This window comes from Nannobrachium achirus, assembly GCF_963921795.1.
Source record: "Nannobrachium achirus genome assembly, chromosome: 3".
NCBI classification, from domain to species: domain Eukaryota; kingdom Metazoa; phylum Chordata; class Actinopteri; order Myctophiformes; family Myctophidae; genus Nannobrachium; species Nannobrachium achirus.
The window spans coordinates 21611196-21623270 of NC_137812.1; the positions used below are offsets into that span (position 1 = coordinate 21611196).

At 43.9% G+C, this 12075-nt stretch overlaps 1 protein-coding gene across 1 annotated transcript in view; it reads right to left on the reverse strand.

Annotated features, from left to right (window-relative positions):
• The window catches only part of LOC308281719 (teneurin-3), a gene marked incomplete at its 3' end in the record, with an annotated part of 198473 nt that overhangs the window by 98874 nt on the left and 87524 nt on the right, over positions 1-12075 (reverse strand). Inside the window, exons 17-18 of the mRNA XM_080721996.1 lie at positions 4178-4309; positions 2262-2397 (exon numbers count right to left, since the gene is read on the reverse strand). Coding sequence (XP_080578122.1) covers positions 2262-2397; positions 4178-4309 — 268 coding nt within the window. The remainder of the gene's footprint in view (positions 1-2261; positions 2398-4177; positions 4310-12075) is intronic.

The following is a 12075-nucleotide window of genomic DNA, read 5'->3' on the forward strand; positions in this document are numbered from 1 at the left end:
GTGTGTGTGTGTGTGTGTGTGTGCGTGTGCGACTGTGCGCGCGCGTGCGTGTGTGTCTCAGGACGTGAGTGTGTGCCGTCTGTCCGTCTCTGGGTTTCCCGGCTCTGACGGGGTGATTATTTGTCTTGGGGGATCAGCTCAGGTCTGAGCCGGAGCAGACAGATGTAACACACGCCGTGTTTGGGCGGCGGGGCTCGCCGAGGAATGCGGGGAGCGTAGATACGCTCCGCTGGCTCCCCCCCACCCCACCCCACCGGCACGGACTACTGCCCCCCAATGTTCTCTATTTCTAGAATGAAAAATACACATGTGTCACTCAGCGCTTAAAACCGCTGGCTCTCAGCTGCATGCTCACATGGGGGACATGAGGAGAGGAGAGAGCTCTGCATTGACCGTGGTATGGACCAGGAGACCGACACAATGCACTCCTCTGTTAGCCACTTAAACCCCTATATTAAAACATTGAGAAAATTGCTGAAAGTAGCCAAAATAGCCGAAGGGCGCCTATTGCCTATAGCCAAAAGGAGCCTATAGCCAAAATAAGCCCATTACCTATAGTCAAAAAGACCCTATTACCTCTTACCCTATAGACCTTTTTCTGGAGCGCTGCTGTGTGGCTGTAGTGTGGGCGCACAGCCGCACACACACACATACCGTAGGTGCCGATTGACACCGCAGTTATAGTTGCTGCTCTGGGAAATCAGTCTATAGCCAAAAGGACCCCATTACCTATAGAGCCAAAAGGACCCTATTACCTAAAGCCAAAACAACCCTATTACCTATAGAGCCAAAAGGACCCTATTACCTAAAGCCAAAACGACCCTATTACCTATAGAGCCAAAAGGGCCCCATTACCTATAAAGCCAAAAGGACCCTATTACCTAAAGCCAAAAAGACCAAGAACCAATAGGGCTAATAAGCCCCGTTTCCAAAAGATTTAAAAGGGGAAGCTCAAAGTGGTGAATAAAAGATTAGAGAGAGAACATTTTGAAAATGATGAAATAGCCAAGACTCAAGCACATACAGGCTGTAGCCTTTTCTCTCTTTCTTCAAATGTAAAAAAAAGTTTTCCCGCCTATAATGACATGGCCAGAATATAGGAAACGCCAGGCTGGAAGTGACTAATGTTGGTGTTTTAATCTCACCGGAGCCGCCACTCTTAAAGCGTTCGCTCCGTCGTTCCCTCCATCATCCAGTCATTCTGTTTGGGTCATTAACTCAAATCTACAGTATTAACAGCTTCCAGCCTTCTGCCTGCCAACAAAATACTATAATCCCCAACTGTAAACACTTGGCTAGTGTTAAAAAAAAAAAAGTACAACAAGTCCTCGCCAAAAGAAGCCCCGGTGCAGTGAAGCACTGCGCAGGGAAACACGCCAACAGCCTCTCTCTCTCTCTCTCTTTCTTCCCCTCTCTAACTCCCTCTCTCTCTCTCTCTCCCTCTCTCTCTCTCTCTCCCTCCCTCTCTCTCTCTCTCTAAGCTCAAGATGCCGTTCACTTTCAGCCAGAGATCAAATGTGGATCTTCATAAGGGGATATTCAAAGTGTCCAAGTATGGTCTGCCAACATGAGAACAACGCTAATTAAAATAAAGCTGATATTCATGTCAGGAGTGCACAGACCTGCATGACTCAAGAGGACATAATCTATTTCTTATATATTTGCTATACATAATATCTGTTTGACTGAAGGTAGCAGCCCAATTTCCTGCCAATATGGCCGCTGTGTAGAGAGCCGAGATGAATCCACAATGTGGCAATAGTTTAGTTTATTTCAGTCATTCATTGTGGCATCATACACATTTTTAGTAGTGAATACAAAGAAAATTTACTCTACAAAAATAAGCCACATTTGGCACCGCAACACCGCAACTAAGGGCAGTGTAACACTGGTTTCTTTCAAAACTCTATCAGACGGCCACAAGGTAGCCTATGGAAGATTCTTTTTTTCCCATCAAAAAAAGTTGTGTCATTGCTGTAGTTTTTCCTCTTTCCTTTGTCTCCTTTGTTGTTCGTTTGTATACCGGTAGTTGTTTGTATGTTGTTGACATGTATTATTAATGTGTTAATATGCTCTGATGAATTGAAACACGTCCTTTTTACATTTAAGATCCTTTTAGCCTAAATTACCTACCTCTCAATAAAACAAAATTGAATAATGATAATGTACCTTTGTGCTGTTTACATTTCTGACTACTAAAGTATTTAATCAATCAATCAATCAATCAATCAAAGAGTAGCTACAGTATACTGTCAACTCACCGACAGCCTCTGACAGGCCGTAGACACGCTGGCTGTAGGCGTCCGTCTTGTCCCAGATGAAGGTGTAGGACAGGTTGGGCTGGGCGGGGAACCACTTCTGGAACAGACGGCCCACTACCGCCACCATCAGGTGAACCTGTGCAGCAACCAGTCACAAAACCATCCATTAAAATATCCCTTATTTACATTTCAATTAAAATGTAATGATGGATAATACAGAATATTTTATTTTATTTTTTTGTAATCACACAGGGAACTGATACAGATCTTATCGCTGTTACAGTATCTCCTGTTGAAAGGTTACCGGTGTAATAATATTTCTCTAAGGCCTTACGGGTCCATTTGGTTCCCTTTGTACACTCTCAGAGTTAATTTACAGTGAAGGATTTTACGATGTAGATTGCTGTAAACGTCATATCAAATAGGAGTCCACGGTCTAATGCAGTGATTTTCAAAGTGGGGTCTGAGGACCCCCAGGGGTCCTTGAAAGGGTTCCAGGGGGTCCCCAGCAAAATGAGTCTAATAATAGCATCAACATCAGATTAAACACTTTAACCCTATATACATCGCTATTTGAAAATAGCTGATATCTGGCACAAAACCTTTTCAAATGGGGGACCATATATCAACGCATATTCATTCTTAACATGCACAAACTATGAGAACCACTGGTCTAATGCATATCAAAACTGCGGGTCCTTAAAAAATAGTGTCAGCATTAAAAGTGGTTGACAATCACTGCTGAATTCACCGTTGCTACAGATGTGCCATTTGAGAATGTCACGCGTCAAGACGTCATGCCATCGGCAAGACAGTGGGTTGTCAGTAAATTGTCAGGACATTGACTGTGAGAAAGTGTGGGTTCTACGGCAGTCGTTCCCAAACTTTATAGCCTGATGTGACCCAAAAGAGAAATGAGACATTGGCCCGGGACCCAAACTAGTGAAAATAGCAGATCTACATGCTCACGACGAGGCGCAAAGCGACGCGTTGAGAGCGTGTGGATCGGACATTTTCATTTTGTAGGACAATAAAAGTGGATATTTGAGTCCACTTATATGTGGGTTCTACGGCAGTCGTTCCCAAACTTTATAGCCTGATGTGACCCAAAAGAGAAATGAGACATTGGCCCGGGACCCAAACTAGTGAAAATAGCAGATCTACATGCTCACGACGAGGCGCAAAGCGACGCGTTGAGAGCGTGTGGATCGGCCATTTTCATTTTGTAGGACAATAAAAGTGGATATTTGAGTCCACCACAAATGGGTCCCGACCCATTGTTTGGGAACCAGTGATCTATGGTGACAGGGTACCTTCATATGGTGGACTGTGTGGTGACAGGGTACTGTACCCTACCTTCATGAGGGTACAGGGTACTGGGTACAGGGTACCCTACCTTGAAGGGTATGGTGCATGGACTGTGTGGTTGACAGGGTACAGGGTACAGGGTATTGGGTACAGGGTAACATACCTTCATGAGGTTGAAGGGTATGGTGGACTGTGTGGTTGACAGGGTACAGGGTACAGGGTATTGGGTACAGGGTAACATACCTTCATGAGGTTGAAGGGTATGGTGGACTGTATGTGTGGTTGACAGGGTACAGAGTATTGGGTACAGGGTACTCTACCTTCTTGAGGTTGAAGGGTATGGTCTGTGTGGTTGACAGGGTACAGGGTATTGGGTACAGGGTAGTCTACCTTCTTGAGGTTGAAGGGTATGGACTGTGTGGTTGACAGGGTACAGGGTATTGGGTACAGGGTACCGTACCTTCATGAGGTTGAAGGGTATGGTGCATGGACTGTGTGGTTGACAGGGTACAGGGTATTGGGTACAGGGTACTTCATGAGGTTGAAGGGAATGGTGGACTGTGTGTGGGGTTGACAGGGTACAGGGTATTGGGTACAGGGTACTCTACCTTCATGAGGTTGAAGGGAATGGTGGACTGTGTCATGGTGACTTTGAGGACAGGCTTATACCCCGCCGCCCTGGAGCTCAGGTAGATGAGGTTCAGGTCACTCCCTGGTATGGACGTCTCTTCCTGTAACACCTGCAGGGAGGGGGAAACACGATGAGTCACAACACTGCTGGAGAAACAGATCATTGTTGTCCGATCGAAACCTTGTATGTCCAAAACCGTTCGTTTTGTATTTATCATTAAAAAAAATGTTAAACTAGTTGAAGATCTGCTAATTTCACTAGTTTTGTGCGGCAGAGTTCTGCATCTACTTGCTTCTCTTCCTATTGACACGTGTTTAAATGTTGAAGAATCCACTCGATATGTGACAAAGAGTTTTGGAGGCTGTGCCCACAGATGATGTACAGATGAGGTGTCAGACATACAGTAAACCACACATGATTTGAAAGATTACAATGTGTACTTTTATCAATGAAATGTCAAACAGACATTTCTAGGACAGGGACGAACGGCAAAAAAAGAAGAAAAAAAAACACTACGGGTTACGTTTTTATTTTTATTTTATTATAGTCCCACCTATATTTACACCCCACTTTTTTAACACCTACTTTTAAGTATTGCTTTGTTTTCGTAACCTCGATATGATGAAGGAACCACCGGAAGGTAAACAGGATGACTATCATATATCTAGCTAGGCCCGCGGATGTTACATCTTTTACAGCATGTATAAAAAAATAAAATAAACTAAATCCAGGACACATAAGGAGTCATAACAGCACAGGGAGAGAGAAGAGAGACTGGAGTACATCAGATGATTAAGTACCGGTGGGAGCCTGCCGCGGCATATGTGCCTCGGCTGTGGAGGAAGAGTGTCCTTCCCTGGAGGAACAGGTGAGCGACCGCCGTGCGCCGCCACAGATGGCTGCAACCAGGGGTGTCACACCAGATTCTGGGCCCTGGGTGCAAGGATTCACTGTGGGCCCCCCGTCAATGTTCTTCATAGGGGGAGGTGGGTTTAACCCATTTAGACTGCATGGGAACGCATTATTACGCATTATTTTGTGCCTTAACTATTGACAAATAGCAGATATACAAGCTGTATGTCTGACACCTTCAAGCTGCGAGCTTGTAGATCTGCTATTTTTAAAAAATCGTGAAAATGTCTTTGAATATTTCAAATCCTTCCAAGGTTTTTTGAAAAACCTATGTTTCTATGTCAGTGGTGCTCAAACGTTTTCATGTGAAGGACCCCCAACATGATGTGTATTTGGCCACGGACCCCATCTCAAAATATTTAGTTCCAGGGTCCCCCCCAGGAGCAAAATTTGAGTTACAAATGTTCGCTTAAAAAAATACATATATTCAAAGATTTGCACACATTTTCACGACTTTTCAAAAATAGCAGATCTACAAGCTCGCAGTACGGCACTAGGTGTCAAGCTATGAGCTTGTATATCTGCTATTTTTCAATAGTTAAAGTATAAAATAATTAGGGCCCCTCCACCTTGGGCCCTAGTAACTCACTAGGGCCCACTCCCCCCGCCCCCCTTGTGACGCCCCTGGCTACAACTCAAACAGCCAGACGCTCAAACACATCGGTTTATACAGCCTGCTATACTGCAACGGAACCTTTACTGCTCTGCCCCGGATTCGAACCCTGCCGCTCGGGTCTCTCGGTCGCGCGCCAGTGCTGATATGTTTTTAACATTGAGCTAATAGTGGTAAACTAATTATATTTTAGTCGGGAACACTCATGTCAAATCAGATTTAACCATTTATTGCAACAAATGGAACACAGTTAAACTTGGCGTTTAAGGGCTCCGTGTTCTGAGGAACTCAGGGAATTCAAAATTAAAATTTTCCCAAATATGGAGATGGCTTACATCATAGACCACATGAGACTGACACAGTATGTCCATATATGGGCTTTCCAAGATATGGGCTTAATATTGATGACATCAGGGATCTCCATATAGGGACATAAAAGGGACAAGGACCGACACAAAGATCTCCATATATGGCATTGGTGAATTCATTTTCCCCATTGACTTGAATGGGGAAAATTCAAATGGTAAGACGGAATTAATTTGCGAAATATTCGCGTCAAGGCAGCCACACTTGCAATTTCCAATTGCCTCTTTCTAGAGCTTGCTTGCTTAACTTTCCCACTGCCAGATTATTTATTTATTTATTGGGTCTGGTGCCATCAAAAAGCGGCTTACCTTTGCGACGTTATAGTAGATAGACAGACATTTATTTATTTATTTATTTTTATTTTTTTGGGTTGTGCAATAGTGCACTTTGGTCTGCCAGGCAGCAGAGGGCGGCGTCATGCGAGAATGAATGTGAATTTGCCTGTTATGTGTTGAAGAAGAAGAAGACCAGTCACTGGCCCCAGAGCCTTACAGCCAGAGGAAATCAACAAGGAAGTGAATTGTTCTCCGTTGATCTAACGCATAATGGATTTTTTACACCATCACCGCGGAAAATGTGTTTACAGTAGACGGCCGCGCGACCCCTCATCAGCTTACAGTCATCAGACGAACGAACCGAACGAGCGCCGTATTGGCGGAGAGGTCTTGCGCAATCGGGCGAACGTGAACGTTCAAAGCGGTGGGAGAGTTAAGGAAGAATTTTCAGTTCGACCTTCAGGTAAAAAAGACCTGAAACTGGATTGTTTTTTTTTTTGGCAAAGAGGTTTGGTGTATGGGGAAAAAGAGCAGACAGAGTACAGAGTGAAAGGTCAAGTTTAAGTATTGAGAGTTCAAGTGGTTAAATATCTGAAAACACAAACTGACATGAATCCAAAATACACTGATGATTGTGATTGTAAACGATGAAACTATATGGAATCTATGAAAAGGTTGTGGGGGTCCCTGCTTCATCTCTCTCTCAACTAAGGGGTCCTTGGCCTGAAAACGTTGAAGAACCCTGCCCTAGACCCTTGCATCTAAATGCCTCAACAGAAGAGCCACAATGCCAAATGTGCACATACTCTACCATACAAAATTGAAATAGTACATCTTTCACAGTTAAAACCCTCCGTGCCAGTGTTTCAGAACAGGGCGGCTACAAGTGTCTAATGGGGTCTTGAGGGGAAACTCTTTAATACACAAAAGGCACGTTTGATTTACCTCGCCTCCTGTAAGACCCCGTTTAACAAAACCCGGGGCCATTTTCTGCGAAAATAAATGGAGCGTCTTAACCTTTTTAAAAATATAGTTTTATTTATTAATTAATTAATTATTATATGTATATTTTTTTATTACCCAGGTGCATTTGGAGGTAAAGGACATGCAGAGGACTGCTTTGATTTAGAGATCGCCCATGCGCAGCGGCACACGCCCCCGCGCTCACACACGCAACGTGTGACATCTCCTTGCCCAGTGGTGTAAAGTAACTAAGTAGATTTACTTAAGTACTGTACTTAAGTACAATTTTGAGGTATTTTTACTTTATTTTAGTGTTTCCAGTTTTCAGTACTTTTACTTCTACTCCACTACATCTCGGATCCAAATATTGTACTTTTACTCCACAATAATTATTTGAAAACTTTAGTTACTAATTACTTGCAGATATAAATTATTATATTATAAAACATACATTAATCAGCTTTATCCCTATTTTATTCCTAGGCTATTTGAAAATAGCTGATCTAAAAGCTCACAACGCGTCGTATTGTGAGCTTGTAGATCTGCTATTTTCAAACATTTTGTACTTTTACTTTTGGTACTTTAAGTACAATGTAATGCCAAATACTTTCATACTTTTACTCAAGTACATTTTGAATTCTGGACTTTTACTTGTAATGGAGTATTTCTACATTGCTGTATTGATACTTTTACTTAAGTATAAAATGTGAGTACTATTACAACACTGTCCTTGCCCTTTCCATGCCTTACGGAGTGACAGGATCTTTCGGTCTTAACCCTGACACCTTGCTCTGGCTCAGAGCTGACACTTCCTCGCTTACTCTTTGATGTTTGTGGCACGCTTGTGTGCGTGTGTGTGTGAGTGTGTGTGTGCGTGCGTGCGTGCGTGCGTGCGTGTGAGTGTGTGTGTCCTTGTGCTGAACCTGACACACTGTAAGCAGGCAGAATCACAGCTTTGTGGGTAAGGAAGAGCAATGCAGTGATCAACATTTCTGGGCATCAGAATCGAAAATTGCAGAAGATTGCCGATCTACAAGCTCAGCTGCGACACGTTCTGAGATTTTATATGGGCTGTTTTCAGGTGGGCAACACCAGCATGTAACTCAATTAAGAAAATTATGAAAAATCCAGTAACTTCCAAAATCCATAACTTCAATCCTAACCCCTAAACCTAACCTCTGAATGCCTATAGTCCTAGTCCTATTCTCCAAGCTCAACCTTTTCCTAATCGCAATCATAATTCCATTAAACCATAAAAAGAAAAGCATTTCTCTATTGAGGACCAGGAAAATGTTCCTCACAATTCTCAAATACACACACACACACACACACACACACACACACACACACACACACACACACACACACACACACACACACGCACACACACACACACACACACACACACGCACACGCACACGCACAGGGAGACCAGCGGTGGTGTCAGAGTGCAAGGTGGGCACATAGTGGTGGCCACACAGTGAGGAGCAGCTCAGTGACCGCAAAGTCACACTAAGAAACGACAGAAGTTGCCTCGTCTGCAAACTTCAAACCGGGAGGAGGGGAGACGTGGTTAGTGATAGGAGCCGATTGATATGGTTGCTGCTGGGCAGAAACCTCTTCATATTTAATTAAATGAACACCCTACTTGATCACACTACAGAAATTCACACAAAATTAGCAGATCCACAAGCTCGAAAGGCAGCTGCTTTTCCCCCCTTCTCCATTTCCTGGAAAGTCTTAATTTTGGACATACAAGGTTTCCACCTGACACCAACAATATACCGTCCGTTTCAGTTTTTCCACAACATTCCAAAATTATAAAATGATTCAACATGTTCACTCTGCGATACAAAATGTTATGAATGAATGCCAAATTTCCTTTTTTTTCTCCCAGCCTCAGTAGTATGTGGCAATTTGAACTGCTTTAAACCTTTCTTTGTGAATTGGCGATGTGAGCGCGTGTGAGCACGAGAGGTCAGGTGTTTTTATTTATTCTTTTACAACTTGACTTTACCTTATCATTAGCCAGACGTTTACTTTTCATTACAAATCCATAACACATCTCCTTTAAGGACAGATTTTTTCTTTTTTTTCCTGGCCTCCCCTTTAATGCAGCACTGCACTCCAAAAGCTAAGTGCTGACTTTCCATTCGCTTGATTGTTTGATCTCTGTTATAGCATTCACACACGCACGCATGTACACACACGCGCGCGCGCGTGCATGAACGCAAACAGACACACACACACACACACACACGCATGCACGGACACACATTACTAGTAATAGTATTACTGTACTTGTGAGGACATAAACATTTTAGGAACGACTTTGAAAAGGGAAAAACTATCTTTGTGACGTTGCCGCGGCATAAGATCTAACCCCAAACACCGAAAAAAGCCTCTAAATTAGGGGTCTTCAACGGGGGGTCCGGGAACCCTAGGGGGTCCTCAGAGTTACTACAGGGGGTCCTTCAAATCTTTGTGTGATAGAAGCTTTTTTTCACCCTTTTTTATATTCACCTCTTGAACTCTATTATGTGGGTCCATATTCAGAGAACTTTAGCCAAAAATAGCAGAGCAAGGAGCTTTGGTGTAGAGGGGAAAAGAGCAGACTAAGTACAGAGTGAAAGGTCAAGTTTATTAGGTATTAACGGTTCAAGTGGTTAAATATCTGAAAACACAAATTGACATGAATCCAAAATACACAATATTGTGCTGTCAAATGATGCAACTATATAGAATCTATTGATATTGGGGGTCCCTGCTTCATCTCTCTCTCTCAACTAAGGGGTCCTTGGGCTGAAAACGTTGAAGACCCCTGCTCTAAATGACAGGCACGCACGCATGCACACACGCACGCACGCACGCACGTTATATTAACCCACTAACTGTATGCAACTGTATAATTATTACAACCACACAAACGTACACATTATATCACAATCTCTAATCCTCTTGCCCGCACAGACAGACAGACGCACACACGCGCACACACGTGCGCACAAAGTGATGTGCTCATTAAACAAAGTGTGGGTTTATGGAGCGCCAATCCAGGCCTGTATAAACCTATAAAACACACACTGCTGTGCTGACAGCCTGGTTGGCCCACTTTATCTGTAGACCTGTTCTCACACACACACACACACACACACACACACACACACACACACACACACACACACACACACACACCTACACACACACACACACACACACACAGGTTACTTGTCATATCTCTCTAATGCACACATTCTCTCACACTCAACTTTTGTCATTCTCAGTCTCTCTCTCTCTCTCTCTCTCCGCGCGCACACGCACGCACGAGCGTACATACACACACACACACACACACACACACACACACACACACACACACACACACACACACACACACACACACACACACACACACACACACACACACACACACACACACCACACAAAGATAACAGAGTGTGACGTGTGTGTAATTACTGCATTCCTGCATGATGAGCTTTAGTCCCCGGCCAAGAGAAACATACTATTAGGCTTATAGGCATGTAATTAGAGATAGCCTAGCACACACACACACACACACACACACACACACACACACACACACACACACACACACACACACACACACACACACACACACACAGGGTGGGGTTCACGTGTGTGTGTGTGTGTGCACGTGAAAAAACGAGAGTGACATGTACCGTATCTGTATACGTGCAAGTGCACATGTATTCATGTGTGAATGTGTTTGTTTATGAGTGTGAGTGTGTGTGTGTGCGTGCCGTGCACGGACATGTGCCTGTGTGTGGGTGAGTGCATCCAAACCGCTGGTTTCCTATAAAAACAGCTACTCCAAAGCCATAATTCCTCAAAATGTCAGCTGTGGTTGTGCTGTGTGTGTGTGTGTGTGTGTGTGTGTGTGTGTGTGTGTGTGTGTGTGTGTGTGTGTGTGTGTGTGTGTGTGTGTGTATGTGTGTGTGTGTGTGTGTGTGTGTGTGTGTGTGTGTGTGTGTGTGTGTGTGTGTCTGCGTGCGCGCTCGCACGTGCGTGTGTACGGTCCCTGAGGTGAACCCACGGACCGGCCTGCCAAATGTTAGCTTTTAGCTTCCATATTTCTTTGTGATGCGCCCAAACCGAGAGGCTACACTTCCCTGTACGTGTGTGTGTGTGTGTGTGTGTGTGTGTGTGTGTGTGTGTGTGTGTGTGTGTGTGTGTGTGTGTGTGTGTGTGTGTGTGTGTATGTGTGTGTGTGTGTGTGTGTATGTGTGTGCGCGTGTGCGTGTGTGTGTGTGTGTGTTTCTTTGTGATGCGCCCAAAACCGAGCGGCTACACTTCAGGGAAGGACAAACCTCACATCTTTATATTAGCATGTGAACTCGCCAACCCCAAAAAGACTCAACATCGGCCCCTGCTGGTGGTATATAAGCAATATAAGGAAGATCCATCACCTGTAAAGAACTATTTAATTTATTGAATGGTTCTTAGTGTTTCCCTTATGTTCTAGAGAACCTTTTAATGTCAAAGTTCTTTGAGGAACCACAAGCGGTTTAACCACTTTTAGTACCCACATTTTGGGCATGTGCCTCTGGCGTCATTTAAATCAGTGGTTCTCAACCTTTTCAGTCCGCAACCCTGACAAGCACTTGGAATTGTAGGAGTTGGCATTACAACCAGAGGTACTAAAAAGGTCTTAAAAGTCCTTACATTTTTCACTTTAGAAATGTGCAGATAGCCTGTATACACGTA